General features: G+C 39.2%; 1 protein-coding gene across 3 annotated transcripts in view; it reads left to right on the forward strand.

Annotated features, from left to right (window-relative positions):
• Positions 1–9,199: 9,199 nt before the first annotated feature.
• SYT13 (synaptotagmin 13) overlaps positions 9,200–20,621 on the forward strand; it is a 30,015-nt gene continuing 18,593 nt past the window's right edge. For all 3 annotated transcript variants that reach the window (XR_005558604.1, XM_039358894.1, XM_039358904.1), the window contains exons 1-2: positions 9,200–9,692; positions 17,133–17,355. Coding sequence is in view for 2 of the 3 variants with exons in the window: in XM_039358894.1 (XP_039214828.1) it covers positions 9,510–9,692; positions 17,133–17,355 (406 nt within the window). In the remaining variant the exon portion in view is untranslated. The remainder of the gene's footprint in view (positions 9,693–17,132; positions 17,356–20,621) is intronic.

The following is a 20,621-nucleotide window of genomic DNA, read 5'->3' on the forward strand; positions in this document are numbered from 1 at the left end:
TTGGGGAAACAGAGTTGTCATTCCCACCTCAATGAGGACTAGGGTCTTGGAATCCCTCCATGAGGGTCATCCTGGCATTGTTCGTATGAAGGCTCTTGCACGCAGCCACTTATGGTGGCCTGGTTTAGATAAAAATATTGAGGCTAAGGTGCATGCATGCCACCTGTGCCAACGATCTCGCCCAGAGATGCCCCAAGCTCCCGTGCACAGATGGGAGGAAACACAGTCCCCATGGTCTAGGGTGCACATTGACTACGCTGGGCCCTTTCAGGGCCAGTTCTTCTTGGTCCTTGTTGACAGCCATTCAAAATGGCTTGAGGTTGTACCTGTCTCATCCACCACCACTGCAAAGACTATTCAGGTACTGAGGGGGATTTTTGCTGCACACGGGCTTCCAGATGTCATTGTGTCTGACAACGGCCCTCAATTCACTTCCTCCGAATTCCAAGCTTTCTTACAGGCTAACATGATTCATCATGCCACGTCTGCACCCTTCCACCCGTCCACCAACGGTATGGCTGAATGTATGGTGCACATCACAAAGGATGCCTTGAAAAGACTCACCTACGGGGACTGGCATCACAGGTTGGCTGACTTTCTCCTTTCTTATCGCACCACACCGTCCACTTCTACAGGGAGAAGCCCAGCTGAACTTTGTTGGGGGCGTCAACTTACTACTAAACTTGACTGGTTGCATCCGGACAGACTGCCTTCATCTACCTCACAACCTAGGGCACCTAGACAACTACTTGTGGGTGCCCCGGTTTGGACTCGCAATTACGGGCCTGGTCATACATGGGTCCCCGCTTCTATTTCCAGGGTCACAGGTCCTCTCTCCTACGAGGTAGCCCTGGACAACGGTCGTGTCCTGCGTCGGCACATCGACCAACTCCGCCCTAGGCGGGACCTTTCAGATGAGACTCCTGGGTCTTTTCCAGGGGGGGAGGGGGACCCTTTGGAGCAAAGGGAAGGGCACGAGTTGCTGCCCATCTCCACTGATGGAGCCACTGACGGCCCATTTCAAGCTTCCGCAAGTGCTCCGAAAAGGAATTCATGGAGCTTACCCACACAATAGGCACTCACGCCTACTCCAGCCAGGGAGTCGCCCCGGGGGCATACTCACTTTCCACACACATCACACAGCACTCCAGTCACGGAGGATACCCGGGAGCATCCCAACAAATCATTCCCCACAAGAGAGCTGGCACACAATCCCCAGAGTTGGCCTGACCTTACCCCTAATCCTACAGGGGGTCAAACTTACAGGGAGGTGGTCGAGGAACCAAGTCCCGACCACAACACCTCTAGCCCAAATCAGGGAGTAACTGAGTTTTGGGAAGGTACAGAGACCCACACGAGCCCGGACACAGAACGGGGCTTAGGGATTGGACAGCCTCCTGACAGGTCTTGGACGGACCTAGGAGGTTCTATAGAGACGCCCAGCAGTGGCTATCACTTCAAGGGGCCCGAGGGCCTACAGCTAGGCAGGTCAACCAGGTCACAAAGTGACAGAAGCCCTGGCCTGACGAGCCCGGTGGGCGAGCAAGCAGGCCAGGCATCGGGGCAAAGTCCTTGGAAGGCACCAAGGCATGATAAGGGGAACAGGCTCTTGTCACCCCTCAGTCAGGGAACACCTGTCAGAAACCCAGAGCTGAGAAGGTCACAGAGAGCAAGGAAATCTCCTAAATACTTAGAAGATTACATAACATTGCTGGCTAAACAAAAGCCAGGTAACGATAGGAGCACTGAGAAGCAGAACACTGCATAAAATAAATGATTATATGTTGGTAGTAGTTTTAGCCCGGGGGAAAGGGGTGTTATGTCCCGAGCCTTGCAAACGGCTCGGGCGTTTGCAGGCAGTCCCGGGCAGGTGCAAAGCTGCCCGGGACCAGACAGGCTGTCGCCAGCGCCGTGCGCATGCGCGGGTGCTGGCGCGGGAAAAGTATCGCATTGACCCAGGAAATGCCTATATAAGAAGCTGGGAGGTTTTGGGAGCTGCTGAAGCCATCTACTTGTGAGCTGAACACAGAATAAAGAAAACTGAGAACTACAACTGCTTCTCGTGTCTTGCTTTCCGCGAGGGACTCAACAGGAGGGATGTGATTATCTGTCATGGTTTCAAGTATTAAGTAGATGAACAGCAGGCAGATGGCAGTAATGGGTATGTGAAAGCAGAGAACAAAGATGTATGATGAATTCAGACTTCTTCCCATTGACCTTGGGAAGCTCAGAAGAGGTTTTTCTGCTTTTCTTCTCCTCTATTTTTAGCAGAAAACATTTTGGGGCATTAAGATTCTGCACTGTTTCCATGATTCACAGTTCTGCCATAGTTCTAAAGTTAAATGGTAAAAAGTTTACTCTTCTTAAAGAGTGAGGAAAGGAATGATCCCAAGAGATTCTAACATGATTCCTTGTTGTGACTCATGCACCCAAAGTACCTCACTGGACACCTTCAACCTGAATTCTGGGTATCTTGTGTGTAGAATTTGGACATTTTTAAAAAATGCAAATAATGGAAAATAGGGATGGAAAATGGAACTGAATTGAAAAGAAAAGCTCTCCGATTATTTTAAGCATGCTCTGTAAAAAAAGGGTAATTCTGATAGATGGGTAACTTTCTGGGGAATACTGATGGAAACAAAGGATGAAGGATTTACAGGAAAGGAAAAGAAACTCTGTCTCATTTCTGGAAGACTGTGTTTATGTTTATGTTCCTCCCTTTCCCTTTCTCTTTCTCTTTTCCTTCCCTTTCCTTTTCTCTTTCCTTTTCCCTTTCCTGTTCCTGGCTGTGCATGTGGTGTGGGTCTCTCTCTCTCTCTCTCTCTCTCTCTCTCTCTCTCTCTCTCTCTCTCTCTCTCTCTCTCTCTCTCTCTCTCTCTCTCTTTGTGTGTGTGTGCATTTGTGTGTGCATTTGTATGTATGCACGTCTTCAAATCAGTGTTGACCCTTGACAACTAAATAAAGACGTTGATGCAAGTTTTTTGGGGCAACATTTTCAGTAGTGGCTTTTTCCTAAGGCTGAGAGAGAAGGACTTTTCCAAAGTCACCAGATCTTGTACCTAAGGAAGGATTAGCACTCACATTTCCGCATGAATGATCATTTGGAACATAATAGGTAGCAAATAAATGTTTCTATAAATACAGCAAGTTATATATAAGGGCAATTTGGAAATAAACCCCCGTTTGGCTATCAATGACAGACACTCGCAGATACAAAACTTTATTATACACATTAGAAAACTACAACATTACATTACTTTTCAGCATAATTGCCATTCAAATTGAGGCACTTGTCATAACGTCTTACAAGGTTTGAAATTGCTTAGTAGTAGTTGCTTGGCACCAAATCTGGGCTGTGGGGGGGGGGGTGATCAAAAACATCCCAAAGGAACTGCTTCAAAAATTCTTAGTGGTGTGTGGACGAGCATTATCGTGAACTAATACCACACCAGAAGTGGTGCCATAGAAAATCCTACCAAATGTGAAGATGTCAAAGAAGTACTGCTAGTGAAGTTCATGGAGTGTGGTTCAACCATCAATTCAGAAATCTACGAAAACTCAGACGATCCATCCATAACAAGTATCGGGGCATGCTGATTTCCGATGTGGTGTTGGTTCATGATAATGCTTGCCCACACACCACTAGACATACCCAAGGACTTTTGAAGCAGTTCTGTTGGGATGTTTTTTTATCACCCTCCTATAGCCCAGATTTGGCGCCAAGCGACTACTACTAAGGAATTTCAAACCTTGCAAGACATTATGACAAGTGCCTCAATTTGAATGGCGATTATGTCAAAAAGTAATGTAATGTTGTAGTTTTCTAATGTGTATAATAAAAATTCTGTATCTGTGAGTGTCTGTCATTGATAACCAAATGGAGGTTTATTTCCAAATTGCCCTCATATTTGGTTCCACGCCAGTCAGCAAAATGTTTTAAATAGGCAGAATTGCTTCATCTGCAGCACTCTGGCATTGATTGTCTCTGTTAGCCTCCAAAGACACAAAAGCAGAAGTTCTCTGCTGCACAGCAAGCTGCTTCAGCCCTAATTATTTCCCTCCTCTCTCAGCTGTCAACCTGTAGATTTATTCTTCCCCTTCCAATTGCAGTTTCATAGTTGCTGCCTCAAATCTTTATTCTGTCTTCCTGTTCTTGAATGTGCCACTCCATCCTTGTATTCCTAATGTCTGACTTCAGCCTTACACAGATGACTGACAATTATCATAGATGAATATTTCATGAAAATGCAGTGCCGGTGGCAATGCAGATGCCAATGACCTATTTGGAAAGACCTTCAAACACATAGAGGATACTTGGATATTTGAGCTATAAGATTCCCAAAAGCAGAAATTTCTGCTTTAAACATTTTATTTCCCAGAAGCAGCACCTGCAATGGTGAACCTGTGTCAGGTCTTTCCTCTTTGGCCTTTTCCCCCTTGTTCTGGGTCCAGAACAGTGATATTCACTTTGTCTTGAACCTTCTGGAGCTTTTCCATATTTTTATATCCAAAGAGCCCTTCACCTCTCTATAATCTTCTCGGTAGGCCAAGTCAGGGAGCATCACATGAACCACTGAAACTTTACTTCATGATTCTTCTTCTTTACTTCCTCTTTTACTGCTTCAGGCGTCAAGGGAGTAAAAAGATCTGCTTCTTGCTCTTCTGGTGGCCTCAACAATTGTTATTTGATGCTGTTGTAGTATATCTTTGATGTTGTATCTAAATCTTCTTCTGGGTCTGCCTCATATTCTTTGATCTTCTCCTCTATGCTTTGTATGGTATGGAATCGCAAAACATGATTATAAGATAATAATGACAAGAACTTGAAAGCCTGATGGGATCTCTCTTCCCCAGTACCAAAGAGAATCAGAAGGGGGAAAACTTTAATTCCTTTCTCAGTTCTTCCTCTTGTTCAGGCTTCAGTTGATTTTTATGAAACCACTTTTGTATTTCCTCATAAGGGTTTCTGTATACTCTTGTAAAGGGAAAAGAAAATGGCCTTGAAGGACAAGAGGAGGAGCCACTGCCAGGGCAACAATTAGATAAGAGGAACCTGAATCCAGGGCAAGAAAGTAACTTGAGAAAGGGACCTGGACAAGTCCTTCCACAGTTCACATGAAAATAAAGAGAGGTGGGGAGAAGCTTATTTAGACTTGCAAGATTCTGTTATAATAGCTGTTAGGGTAAAAATAGTACTGACCTATATGGTATTGGTTTCTTAGTCTGGTAGATGTTGTAGAGCTGAGGTAACTCAAGAGTTTTTCTGCAACACTCCATCTTTTTTTCTTATTTCTTTATGGATTCCTCCTTGCATTAATTATCCAGTCTCATTGGCACTTTTGCTTGAGCCTTTTTCCTTTGAGTCACTTCATGCCAAAGAGCTAGTATCTGGCACTTAGATTATGGGATCACTTCCCTCTGATTACTCTTTGGACAACTTATTTATGTGATTTAAACAGCCACCCATCTTACATAAGTGACTCTGGGCAGCTTAGATTAAAACCAACAAAGCACCAAACTTAAATCCCTACTGCCCTACTGCCCAGTCACCATCAATAGAAGCAGAGCTCATCTCCCAAGTGTGTGTTTAAAATATGTAAGAATTGTTTTAAAACATATATAGTTCAGCTGTGAGTACAGAAGAAGCTGAATGCAGCTTGAGCCATACTGAAAATCTGATCTTTAATTATCAGATAACACGTAAATTTCAGAAATTAAATTGAATTGTTTTACTGACAATTTTGGGCAGTATGCTGCTGCATCTAGTCTTAAATGGTTTTGCCATTTTAATTGCTATAAATCAGTTTTTAATATGTTGTCCTGCTTTTGTAATGTTATTACAGTATGTGAAGACTTGTAAATACCTATTGTCTTTAATATTCCAATATCATAACTGTATTTTAAACTATTGCTCGTTATGCATCTTATTGAATGGTACATTATAAACATGATGAAGAGGAAGAAGACGATAATGATGAAATCCCACTTCAGAAAACAAGTGGCATTTCATATAAAACCAATGCCTCCCCAGCCAATCAATCAATCTCTTTACATAGGAAAACTATCATCAGAGGAAAATCTGACAAGCTTATTTTCTAGTTGTGTGAATGATACGTGACTATTAGAGGGAGCATGACATCATATATGCTCTACTTTCAGTCTGAAATGATAAATCCAAGCAAAAGACTTACCATCTCCTCCTCTGTTTGAGAAGCAGGACAAGATGCTCTTGTAAAATTATTTGTAGAGACATACTGTACTAAAAGCTACAGTAGCTGGTTCATCTTTATTTCTAGTCATGCTAATTATTTTTTAATGAAGACGCTATTGATTAAATAGAAAGAAGAGGAATTTGGCAGAAGAGTTTAAGGATAGGTTTCTATCAAATTGTCTCTTTCAAAGTAGATTGACTAACCTAGGAAAGGAAGATAGAGGAAATAAAAAAACCCAACAACTGTGTAGTAATGTCTAAAGAAACAGAAATGAAGACAAATACTTTAGTCTGGTAAGTTTGTATTTCTCCTTGAATTGAAATGTATTTGAAATACATTTGCAGCATACTATTTTCTAGCAATACCTAAAGAAAAGAACCAGGACTGGAACAGGAGGAGCCAAACTAAAACACATAAGGGAAGATGAATACTTATCAAAGCAACCTAAGGAGGAAATACAACAGAAGCTGATAGAACAAAGGACCAAGCCCAGTGAATAAAAGTGACAATTGAAACAAGCGACTCTAAAACTCAGAAGCAGTGGGGAGGCCTTGGAGGAAGTTACAAACCTTTGTGGAGGAGTTGGATAGTCCTGTGAGACAGGAAACAGAGACCAGATATCTGAAGGTTAGAGAGAATGCAGTTGAGGTTTGCAAGAAGAGAATAATAACTGAAATGGTAGTTGATGATTCACAGATATAGGGGAAAAGTGTATGTGAATAGGAGAATGATTGAATTTAGATGAGGTATCAACAGAGACATTTTGTTTCTGGAATGATGTTCTGACTTATCAAGATGATGGATTTCTGACACGAGATGGAGTTAAGCTAGGCCAGTTTAAACAGTGTTGAGCTGCTGCATGAGGGGTTGACAAAGAGGACTTTGAATCACATCCTTTAAAGCAAGGACAGAGTTTGCTGGTGATAGAAGAAATATTTTATATATTATCTTTGAGAAATCCTGGAGAATTGGTGAAGTGACAGATGAAGTTTAACTCATCATTTCTTCTTCATAGTTACTCAGTAAGCCCAGGAAAAAGTACAGCTCCTTTAATATCGACAATTCTACCACAATTCCACTGGCAGAATCGTAAAGGACAACAGTTCACAACAGCTTCAGTTTGGGCTGATCTCATTCCCTGAATCAGTATTTTGTGCTTATATTCAAGGTGTGATTCCATACCTTTTTCCCCTCTGTTAAGAACATAAGCAGTGCTCTGCTGGATTGAAAACCTACCCCATCACAGTAGCCAACTAACTGCACAAGGAAGCCCACTAGTCTCCCAACAGATGGACATTAGAAGCAATCATATTGCCTTTAGGGCTAACAGCCATTAATCCCCATGATTTCCATGAATTGAAAGTCAGCCAAGCTGGTATCCAGCACCACAATTTAGGGTAGCAAAGTTTGACAATATATTGTGTCAATTTTTTTCTGTCCTGATTTTTCCAGGATTCAATTTCAGAGGGTAACCTTTAGATTTAGTATTTGGGGAATGGGAATATAGCTTCTCCTTGCCACTTTATCCACATCACCCATAATTTTCTACGGGTCAGTTTCATCCCTCTCATTCATCTCTTTCCTGGACTATAATTCCAAAATGTCACAACCTTTCCTTGATCTTCTTAATTTCCCTCCATGGAAGCTTTTCTAGTTCCACTATATCCCTTTTAAGGTGCAGCAACCAGAACTGCACACAATATTCCAGATGCCATTTGGTCTAGTGATTTTAGGAACCAATCTAGAAACCAGGAGACAGTGAGTTGTAGTCCTGCCTTAATCATGAAAGCCAGTTGGATGATTTGGGGCCAGCTCAACACACCTTGCAAAGTTGTTGTTGCGGGGAAAATTGGAGGAGGAAGTATTAGGTATGTTTGCCGCATCGAGTTATTTATAAAAATAATAAAGGCTGGATAAAAATAAGTACATTGAATTGAATTCAAAATGGTTGCACCATTGATTTATATTAATCATTATAATGTTGGTATCTCTATTTCCAGTACTGTTTTATTATTATTATTATCCCTAACATGCTGCTGCCCCCCCCTTTTTTTTTACAGTGGATGCACCCTGTATGGAACACCTTCGTTGACTGTTTATCATTATTCCAAAATGTTTTTCCTTATGTCATGGCTCTGACAGATGAAATCCTTCAAAAGAACTTCGAGGCTTTGTTTACCTTAAAGAATCTTTTATTCGGGAAACAAAGTATCAGCACTACATAGCTGAACCCAAAAACTAAATTTCATTCCCCTGGATACAAAGTAACAAAGTACAATTCCCACCCCCAATAAACAGTCATAAAGTACATTCCCCAATTAGCTTGAAGCATCGGCTTTCTCCCCAGCTCTCCAGCCCGCCAAAATGTTATCAGCTCAGTTTGTCCTTGGATTCCCAGGGCAGAGTTATTATTATTATGACTAACTGAACTCTCATCCCAATCCTCTCTCCCAGCACCAACTAATTCTGAAAGCATAGAGAAAATGGCTGCATTTTCATCTATTGTCAAAGCAAGAACACCCGATGTTAGCAGCGTTGACACCTTATTGGTCACTGTAAGTTCTGACAGCATTCAGATGTGTGAGTAGTTAGAAAATTTGACACTAATATGCATCTTTTTACACTTGTCATGTTGAATGACATCTGTCATTTTGATGTCGCTAATGTGCAGAGATCCCATTGTTGTAAATTTTATATGCATATTGGCCTCCCTTGTATAGTCATGCCTAAAAAAAAAAATGCCATCTGTATACAGGTGTCAATCCAACAACTTTGTTATTTTTGTTTTACATAATGATGTAATTTTACATTAAGACAGCAACAGTAGCCTTGGCAGTTTTTAAAGCTGGCTTATTGCTTGCTCCTTTAAGGGGTCATTCATAGATCTGGAAATATTTTTTTGTGAGTTGACCAGCATGGCCCATCCCCTTTTTACTGACGTCTGATTCTATCGCACATCAGACTTTTCCCAGTGGAGCTAGAGAAGGAGTTCAGTGAAAGCTGTCTGCTTGCAGTCTTAAAAGGGCTGCAGGCATTTGAATTACTATTTCCTCTGTTTCTGCTTGGCTCCCTTGGAGCTTTAAGTCAGCAACACCGTCAGGAGGGATGGTGAGCGCCTGGGATCATCTCACAGAGCAGGAGTGATCCATTAGTTTCTTTTGAATCACTTTCTCTATCAACTGCTTGCGAGGATCTACTGCACGCTTTGTAAAAAGCTATGATCGGGCTCAGTTCTGCAAGGCAAGGAGCGAGGATCACACTGGCTGAATAAAAGTTGTGGCTTCCCAGTCTGAGATAATGGTTTTGTCTGCCCCAGTGATTGCTCTGGGAGCTACATTGGGGACTGCTACTAGCCTCCTTGCCTTATGTGGTCTTACCTGCTTCTGCAAATATAAGCGACCTGGGAAAGGATCCTCTGACAAGGAACGAGATCTGGAGAAGGAAAATGCCAGACCCAGCGTGCTTCAGGCACTCCATCAGGTAAAGCAGTGTATTGATTTTGTTCTCTTGTCTTCTTTTAGAGATGTTGTTGTTTAACAAGTGTAGGTTTTGAGCAAGGTCACCTCGTGTATGGTATAATTTATGATTTATAGCAATTGTGTGTGTTTGCAAAATTTCAGGGTGTAGCATGACTTCTGTACAAAAGATGGGGGAAGGGGGCTCAGGTGGCACATGGGATTACGAAAACAACAGCCAGACAGCTTTTGTTTTATGACAGAGAAAGATGGCATAACAAAGATACAGTGACTTCACAGTCAGTCTGATAGCTGGACAGGATATAATTGATGGCAACTGAAACCTGGATGCCAGATAGTAATAATATCTGAACATGGTGTAATTCTCATTGATTTATCTATAAACACCTATGCCTATATGCTTTTGCATGCTAGTTACACACAAGATGGAAAGCATCTTGTGTGTAACTAGCATGCTAAATTCTGGGCAAGTGTCAGGCATAGTAATACATGCTGGTGAAAATGTAAGGCAGACAATAACATATAGCTTGCAATAGATAATTACTGATGAAAGATATTGAGACACCTGAGAAGAATCTAATGTTATAGCACAATATACATTTAAATGCCCACAATACAGATTAGATGTAGTATGTCAGTCTTCTTGTATCATTTCAGGATTTGAACATTAGAGCATATGAAAAATTATTGTAGATAGGGTGCACAAGGGAGGGGGGAGAGGGAAAGTGACAAAATGTATGTCATGATACAATCCCGCAGCTTACGTAAGTAAAAGTGGAGTTTGCACTGTGACATCACCATGTAGCGTCATCATTTCGATATAATTCTGGCTTGCTATGTTAGCATATCAATAATGGGTGAGAATGACAAAGTCTAATTAGACAAAAGATTTCAGTTGTATAGAATCATGGTTCAAATTCCCTTCTAGCCATTCATGGATATGGTCAAATAGTTTTCTGGACCCTTATATTCTGGTAAACCATAATAGGTATTATTTGCTTTTGCTTTAACACGATGTGCGAATCTGCCCATTATAGCTAGTTTAATAAACTATAGTTAAAATATCCTTGGTTAGAATTATGTAGGAATGCATCCATTCATTCTTGAGTTTAGCTATTTATTTGGAAAATGGTGAATCACTCTGTTCATTGGTTTTCTTTTAGGAGATAAATAGAATGCATCCAAAATTCAAATTAGACATTAAAAGGAGTGAAGTTCAAAACTTCAACCATTCTTTATTATATTAAAAAACACGAATAAATACAAATAGTACTGATTCTGGGATTGTGTGGTGTGTGCATGTTTTATTGCATGTGCAAAAAGTGTGCGAATGCTAATAGCTTTTATTTTGTGAGTCCCAGAGCTTCTCAACTGATGGACTCCTGAATCTGAACCATTTTTTTTTCACATTGTGGAGAAGTTGAGAAAACATTTTAATCCTTGTCGAAGTTCCATAAAACTATGGAAGGCCTCCTGCTACACTTTTGCCCCTTTTTTGATCAATGGAAGATGTTGACCCTAGCTATCATGAATCAATAATTTTAACTAATAGAATTATCAGTTGCAGCAAAGAGAAAAAGTAATTTGATAATCGATAACTATATTTAACTCAAGTTCCCAAATTTAAAATATTGCTTATAAATGTAACAATTTGTTCCTTTTTTTTGAAAAACAATGCACACCCACATATATGTTAGGATTTGCGTGATGCAGCTGCTTTAATGAGTTGCAGTCAGATGCTGCATTCACAGTCCTGTTCCTTAACACTTCTTCCAAACTGAATCCAAATCACTAAGCAACCTACATGTATGTGTGTATGTGTGTAGTATCTCTCATCTGTAGTTTAGTTACAATCTTTTTTGCTACATGCTGAATGTGGGGCATGCAGTTGAAATAATCAATTGCATTTTTCAGAAGGGGCTAATAAATCCTCCTTAACCATACTGCCTTTCACATGCCTTTTCCTTATCTAAGGGCTCTTTTCATCACATACCTTTATGCCATAGGATAAGATTATGGTACATACCAATAATATTTCAGTTATACAACTGTAGAACATTAACCCAGTTGCAATTTGTTCCCATCCTTCATACTTCAAAAGAGCTATACCAAGGGCCCACAGATTATATCCCATGAGACTTGTGATTTCTCACTTGACTAAATCTGATTTGCAATCATTTGCAATAACATTTTAGCCCTAAACATCTCTGCAACCTAGGTTAGCCTGCAGGAGAGTGATGTGACCAGGGCCTTCATGACTGAATATGGACATCTATGCCTATAAGAACAATAGACTACGAAATATAGTGTACTAATAGAACATCTAGATTGAAAGATACTAATAAAACAGAATATTTGTAACTCAGGATTGAACCATAGGGTCCTTGTGCTGCATGGGCTTGGTGGTTTTCTTGCAGACATTTCATTAGCAAACTAGGTAACATTATCAGTGCAGTGATGAAGTTACTGAGTTTGTTAATGAAATGTCTGCAAGAAAACCACCAAGCTTAGAGATCAACAAGGACCCCACAGATTGAAAGAGTCTAGCTATTGCATTATATTCCATAGTCTATTGTTACTATATGTTCACCCTTCTTGCCTCTGAAATTGCTTTAAGGGTGGGGTGAAAACAGATGGAGCTGGGGAAAGAAGTAGAAAAGAGCTTTTGAAAAGGAAAGTGCATAGTTTGATGATGAAGTACTGGGAGAAAACTTAGGTTTAGTCTCAATAACACCAATTGAAAAGGGATCTCCAATAGCAAAACTATCTGGATACTTGGATAGTTGCTACCACTCAGAATAGATAGTACTGGATTGACAGTGATAGGTTGGAATGACAGTGAGGCAGGGGGATGAGGGTTGTTTACATGAAAGAATAATTTGTTTAATGCTATGAAAAGTACTATGTGAGGATCATTTGGGGCCAGCCCTAATTAGTAGATCTGACTCATGTTGCCTAGCAACTAGGGGATCCAAATAAATTTGTACTATACTTCTTGCATGTTTTTAAAAAGACCTATTAGATTCTAGACGTACAATAATACAGCCTTGATCTCCTCTGCTGTAAGATGAGAGATCTCTGCTTGGAAAAGTTGAGCAGGTTTATTTATTTATACACAGCTTAGTTTCTCCATTTATAAGCCACCTCAACTGCCAAAGTGACTCTGTGGGACATGTGTTATTTTAAAACAAGAGCACAAGCAAGAAAACAATAATGAAACATGGTACATAGCACACATTCGATTGTGTTTTTTTTTTGGGGGGGGAGCTCTATTAAAAGAAGCACTGAACAAGCTATTCCTTCCATGTAATGAGCTTTCAGGAATTTAGTCTGATGCCAGATTTTACTTGTAATATAGAGAACAAGTTATGTGCAAGCTGTTTTAGGCTTTCATTTCTGTTTTTACTGTGCTACAGAAGTTCCATGAAAGCCTTGTGATTTTAGCTTTAAACAAAATAGCTTTTGAGATACTTAAATCAAGACAAGGTTTGATCACATCATTGAAATGTGGGGCAAGAGAAGTTACTTGTGTTATAGTCAACTACTCTGTTAATTCAGAATCCATCTTCTTACTATTGGGTTTCTGTTGTAATGGAATGATAGGAAATCTAACCCTCGGATGCTAATCTAATGTAATGTCTGTTTCTCTAGACCAGTGTTTCTCAACCTTGACAATTTTAAGGCATGTGGACTTCAACTCCCAGAATTCCATAGCCAGCACTGCTGGCTGTGGAATTCTGGGAGTTGAAGTCCACATGCCTTAAAATTGTCAAGGTTGAGAAACACTGGTCTAGACATATTCACTATCCGCCAATACAGTCAATGAGCAAGTTGTCATACCTAGTGTGAATTGTTGTCACAATTACATGATTAAAGGAGTAGGCTGCCTGCCTAATCCTGATTATTGCTTCAATCTTTAAAAAAAAAATCACAGGAAAATGATTCCTTTCCAAATGTGTGTTTGGAAGAGAAGCCTTTTCCTTTCAATCCTGAAACTTAATTTGGTTTGTTTGTGTGGGAGGTGTATTTTCATGTCTCTTGTATCCATTTATAACAGTTGCTTTGCACATATAATTGCAGTAGATTTTCATCCCTTTAAAAATTATCATTATGTCAAGCACATAGGTTCGTGTTTGAATTAATAACCCTGACATTCTGGAAGGAACTAACATGCCATGATTTGGTTTGCTTGAATTGGGTTTGGCTTGTCATGTGAATCCATCTTTGTACGTTGTAAACCACAGTTAAGTGTGGTTTACTAAATCTTCAGCAAGCATGGCTTACGGTAATATGAGCCACACATATTTCCATGCATTATTACTGCCTGTCTGCATTTGAAGTGCCTCAAATCTTTCTCAAACTGATGCTTTCCAAATATATTGGTCTTAAACTTGTATAATCCTAAACCCAAATGGAAGCAATCAAGTTTGGGATGCAGTCAATAAACTAGCAGTTAATTATCATCTAGTTAATAAATGCAGTCAAACTAGATCTAAAACCTAAGTATATTTTTATTTGCATATTTTTAATTTGTGATGGTCTGCCTTACAGCAGAATCCTTTCTTCTACTCTAAGCCAGCAGCTGGTGTTTGTTCAGCCTAGCAGTGATTTATTGCCAATTTTACTTATGCCAAAAGGGAAAAAAATATCCAAAATGTTATTTAAGGCCTCAGTATTTTACAGATTGTTCTCATTCAAACTTTTATTTCATATAATTTTATTTAGCACAAAACCTATCTGTCAAAGGGAGTGGGGATCACTTTTTCATGACTGACAGAATAGGTCATATACACAATAAAGAGGAACAGATGTAGCTGGCAATGTGGTCGATCCTTTCCCCGCTGTAGCTCTATATGGCTCCCAAAAGGACGGTCTCTTGTTACATGATGACAGAGTGCCACTAGAGTGTCTGGCTTTGGCGTGGTGGCTTCAATAAAGTGCCTCATATTTATAAATCCACTGTTACTTAAGTAAGAGAAAATACTCCATAATATATACATGAGCTTTGCGATGGCCTAAAATATCCATTTGGGTATTTAGTAAGAATAGTGTAGAAACACATATCAGTAGTGATGTTTTGTTCATATGCAAAACCTTGTTCAAATGGTATTTTATGGACAGGACAATTCTGAGCAGCTGTCAGTGTACTGTACTCTGAGATAAGATGCTTTGGTCTGGGCAATTACATGCTACTTACATGAGCTATTTTTTCCCCTAAAGATATACCATTTTATTACCTATAATGGGAGGTGTGATTGCTTAATACCACATGGGGAGTAAGAAGTGACTGTGATTACAGTACAGTTCTTTGGATCGTTGCAGTCTTCACTGCTTCTTCTCTATCCCACTGCCCTAAAAATTCTCTCTGGTCCTCTTTGGAAATTCTGGAAGTTTCTGGAAAAATCCTGGCATGCAGAGGCTGGAAGACAGACAAGAATGAGGAACGAAATTTCTGATTTCTCCCTCCAAGGAGAACTATGTCCTCCAAAGAAAGGAGAAATTAAATAATTTCATATAGGCATCCATGCTACCTATACTGTATATAGAGAGATAATTTAACAACAACCCCTTCAAAGTTAACAACTCAGTTTTAGACAGATGATAGATAGATAGATAGATAGATAGATAGATAGATAGATAGATAGATAGATAGATAGATAGATAGATAGACAGTCTGTTTGTTCATGGAATTAATTGTATTATGGCCTCTCATATTTATTATAAGGCATTCTTCCCTTTGGCTTTTTTATCCTAAGAGCTGAAGAACATGCTACTTTTAAAATATCTGTCAATCTTATGCTCTGTTTTAAAACATGGGCAATAATACTAGGACTATTACCATTTATTTCTAGCTTCCCATTTACCAATGGGAGTCTCAGCAATATATATATAAATTGATGCTATAAAGCTCAATTAAAAGTGCCAGTGTAAGCAAATTATATGTGCTTTTCATTCTATGCTTCCTTATGGGATGGAAGCATAGAATGAAAAGCAAAACAAAAGAAAAAAGAACTGAAGGTTTATGTCCATATAATTCCTAGTTAGGTTTTTCTAATGAAGTAAATAGCCAGTTATTATTTCCTTAAATAAGAATTATTTAACTTAATTTAGGCAGGTTCTTAATTTGTGCTCTTGCAAATAGCATACAAGGAATAAACTAAAATACTGCTTTGAACACAACACTATCCATAGCTACATCTCCCATCATCTTTATTCTTGGCTATGCATGGCTGTGTTTAGGATCTGGAGCTGATCATGGCTGCAAAAGATGCTACAATACAGTGCATTACGAATCAGAGAGCTTCCCCACAGACAAGCTGACTGGCAAGGAAAGGACTTGGCTGCCCTGAATTTTTCCTTTGGGATGCGGTCTACATGCATTAATAACAAGACAAAAATTAAAAAAAAAAGAATGAAAAACACTAATTACACTTCAGCATATGCTTTCATTCTCTCTGCTTTGGCTGCTGGAGTGTGGTCGGTAGGCTCAGCTTTTTCACAAGGAAAGAGCAATCCTCAGCATTTTGGAATTTATTTAGAAATATTTGAGAGGGAAGAAAATACCTCTTAAATTTATCAAGACTTCCCATTTTTCCCTTTCATTCATTCCCACTTATTCCCATTCATTCCTGTGCACACACACAGGAAAAATATTTTCAGAACATAAATATATGCAATGTGAATAAATCTGCATTTATTTCTAGAAACCTTGACACATCTATTAGGAATTGAAGGTTTATATATAAAGCATGATTGTTGGGGCTGGGAGGGAAATTACTGCAACCCTTTCCTGTTATTTACTCTAGGGACCTTCATGTATGTACCACAAAATATGGAAGCAATTGCATTTTCTGCTTAAATGATTTCTAATCCACATGGTATATAGAAAAGGAGAAGGAAAGAATTACAAGAGAATTAGGAGTACGGACTAGAATGACTAATTAAAAATAGATTCTAGCACAGTGGTTCTCAACCTGTGGGTCAGGACCCCATTTGGGGTCGAACGACCATTTCATGGGGGTCACCAAACAACGCAGTCCACCATTTTTTCCCCCTTTTCCTTAGCTGTGCTGCTCCCTTTTATTCAGAGTCTAATTCTATTGGCTTTCAAAAGCCAATAGGAATTGTCCAGGATGTCTCTGCCCTGCTGAGCCCGCCAAAAGTCCCATTCTGCAAACGGTGCTGCACCAGTTGAGTAGTCCTCGACTTACAACCGGTTGAGTAGTCCTCGACTTACAACTGGTTGGGGGTCGCAGCATTAAAAAGGTTGAGAACCACTGTTTTAGCATGTTTCTTTAGGAAGAAAATTCCTTGATTTCCAAAATATGATGCGTAGTAATGTATCATTCCTCTCATGTAAGTTCACAGTCAAAGGAGCATATTTTGCTACAATAAATTCTAAATGAATGCAATAAAAAAAAAATCTGAGGTCTTTTTGTTTCAGTTTAATGTTGAGAAGACAGCAGAACCAGTACAACCCCGGACAATCCTCGGCTTTCCTCACATCTATGGCCCAAAGCCTGTCGTCACCACCTCAGAAATTGTTAACTATGTAGATTACAATTCGAAGACAGAAGAAGAACCAAGCAAGGGAAAACCTGAAGCCCTGGATAAGAAAAGAATGACCATACAAGTCAATGAAGAGCTATTTCTTCTCCCTCAAAATGGTAGGGCCTTTGTTAAATTGCTTATGATTGCTTCTTCTTTAAATGAGAAACCATAATGGATTTTATTTCTAGTTATGAGTCTCAGAGCACATGACCAGCATAGCAGAAGTATACAATTAAGGGTTAGGCTTACATTGCACAATAATATACCATATCAAAGGTGAAATGCACCAAGGCTTTAAACAATCTTAATCTACATTATCTCAGCTTTGAGCAAATTATCTATGTAATTGTTCACATCTGGCAAATTTCATCCTATTGTTCAACATCCTTATTGATTTTCTCCTCTTCATAGCATCATTTTTAAAAACTCATTTTATTCTTAGGATGGTAGCGGATATTCAATTTTCTAGGGGATTTGCTAGCAGGCATGATAAAACCTCTAGAAGCATATAAAGAAATGTATTTTGAATGGAAAAATCATTTGCACTTAATTATTTTCCATTTCTTGGGGATAGAGAGCTCTCCGATGAAAGAATAAAAGAAACATTAATTATTTCGGGCAAGCTAGGAAATTTCATTTGGATATTAATAGATCAGCTTCCCATTTTGTAGTCTACATCATCCTCAGATAGTGTGTTCCATAGCCATAGTGACTAAAGATAATTTAATTTATTTATGTTATTTTAAAATGATTTCTTACGCAACTGCATTTCAAAGTGATTTAAATTAAAGTATAACAACCGTACATGAAAAGGATTGTTATAATAATTTTTAAAAATAAATAATTCCAAATGTTGTAGGATAAGAAAAATAAAACTGAACCATTTGTTCAAAAGCTAGGCTCGGGTGAAGAGATTCAACAAGCATCTGAAAACTATAACAGTATAGACACCTTACAGATATTAGGATGCAGATTTTTTCAGAGAGCAGATGCACTTAACTTATAATTCAATGCAATTGGAGAGCATCATGGGAAAGGCTTATGTAGAAAAACCCTTGAATGCACAACAGATGTCGACAGCTCAATATGCATTGTGAATGTCTTAATATATATTATTAAGCTGGTTTTAATGACAATAAATAAAAACCCAGTTCTGTTTTTCTGAATGTTTCACACAGAAATTAAACTGATGCATTTATTTCCTTTAACAATTTAACTTGCTATTACAATTCATCCTTTTAAAGAATAGTGATGCATGCACTACAATGGTTGTGAATAATGAAAGACAAGAATGAAAAACCTTGAAAGATTCATGTCAGATGGCAAACTGGAAATGTTCCTAGGAATGAAGTGGAAGACGATTCTGATATCTTAAAGGGTTTGTCCAATTTCAATGTTAGAGTTTCAAGTGGATCATTTTCTCTGGCTTCTCAGATTGTATCTCCAACAATGAGCCGTTCAGTGATTTTGGTAGATGTCCTGGCTCTATTCCTTTTCGTAGACAGCCAGACAGATAGACATATTATACTGTACGTTCTTTAAGAAAACTTCTGAAATCAACACATGGTCAAAACATCTTCCTGGAAAATATCAAAAGCCCAGTGTTTTGCTTGGAATATCTATCTGTCTCCCTTTCTAATATCAAGGATAACCACAAAGAACTTCTGGGAAATGAAGAAGGATATGAGGAACAGTGTCACCCACTCTCCTTCTATGTTTTGTGGTTGCTTAGGTCTACCATGGCAACCATGTTGCAGACAGGCAAACTCCTTGTTGTAGCTATTTTGTAAGAATATATGACAAGCTGTCTTGTGATAAGCATGTAAGTAAAACAATCTTGGGTTGAATCAAGAAATGAATCTTTGTACCAATAACAGAAAGATTACCCTAAAGTTATGGGCAGAAACAGACATAAATGGTGCCTTCTAGATATTGTCATTCTCATGAGGTAGATTTGGTCTCTGCATATGGGAAGAGATTGACTAATCAGAGTATGGAGGATGCTGAAGAGACTTTCTTTTCTGAGTTCTAGGACTGCTGGGACCCTGCTCAGTTTCTAAAATATTTGGACCAGCAGATTGTCAAATGGCCCAGCAGACTGTCCCAGAAGGAAAACACCATGCCCTGATATAGCTCACAGCCTTATTACTAGCACTAGCTGTTGAAATGGCATAGCAGATGAACACATCCAGCTGGAAAAGTAATTAAACTCAGGCACTTCTGTTCTACAGCTATTGGAAGCAATGTTGGCATCCAACTCCTTTCTCTGCAATTCTGAATCCGACTGCATTTTTTTTACCTTGGCTTGTTTCAACTCTTTACTGTGATTCAAATACAGCATCAAGAATATCTTTCTTCATCCTTGGAGCAATCAACTACATTGGATATGTGAATAAAATTACTGAGCTTTTGATCCTGCAAGTATAAACAACATCAAGAACAGATCAAGTCCTGGTGGTTACTCTGGCTATCCAGTTTCAATTAGTTCTGGGTTTTTCATGGTTCCAGGCTCACGATAGGCTGATTATTTGATCCAAATACAAACTCATCTTTTTAAGATCAGTGTCGGGAAGATCTAGAAACTCTGCAGGTCACCCAAGCATTGTTTTTAACCAACGACAAGCGGGATCAATTCCTGGTTAAGTAATTGCCATTCCAGGGTGTATTTAATGAAAAGGAAACTGATCACATTCTTCCACATTGCCCTTATGACTATTATATACCTGATTCTGGGAATAACAATTCCAAGGATTCAACTGTATGTTCTTTCTGAGCTGGAAATGGAGTTCTTTAGGGAACTACATTTTATTAATACAGATTATAGTTATAGATTATAGTAACAAAGGCTGGTGAAAGGCTGTATGAGTTCTTCCCTCCCTCTTATTGTATTCCGAATTAGGGAGAAGTCAGTCTGCATTTCTTTTCCTATTTTTGCTGTTCTTTGGCTTTAAAGAATGCTTTCTTTCCTATATATAACAACTGCTTCTGCTTAGTTTCCTCAAGTTCATCTCCATGGCTCTCTCCACCTACTCTTTGATGGCATGCTCTCAAAACTTATAGAGAAATGACCAATATATGCAGGGCCAACCCCTGAAATTCTGGGCAAGCATAAGCCAATCCATAACCTCCCTGTTTAATGTCCAAAATATACATCTATAACAGTGAAACCAGTTTTTTGTGCACATGATTGACTTTCAAAAGTAAATATTATGCCTAGCTCACAAAATGCCCATGGGTAGGGGACTTAAGCTGGTCACCTAGAATTTCTGGTGGCCTTGTAGGAAGACCAAGGTCTACCATACTCTCCACCTGTCCTATTTGCCAGCAGGCCAAGGATATGTCCAGGAAACCCACAGCACTACTTCAACCAATACCTATATTC

This window comes from Crotalus tigris, unplaced genomic scaffold, assembly GCF_016545835.1.
Source record: "Crotalus tigris isolate CLP2741 ecotype Arizona unplaced genomic scaffold, ASM1654583v1 scf7180000017576.4783729, whole genome shotgun sequence".
Classification (NCBI taxonomy): Eukaryota; Metazoa; Chordata; class Lepidosauria; order Squamata; family Viperidae; genus Crotalus; species Crotalus tigris.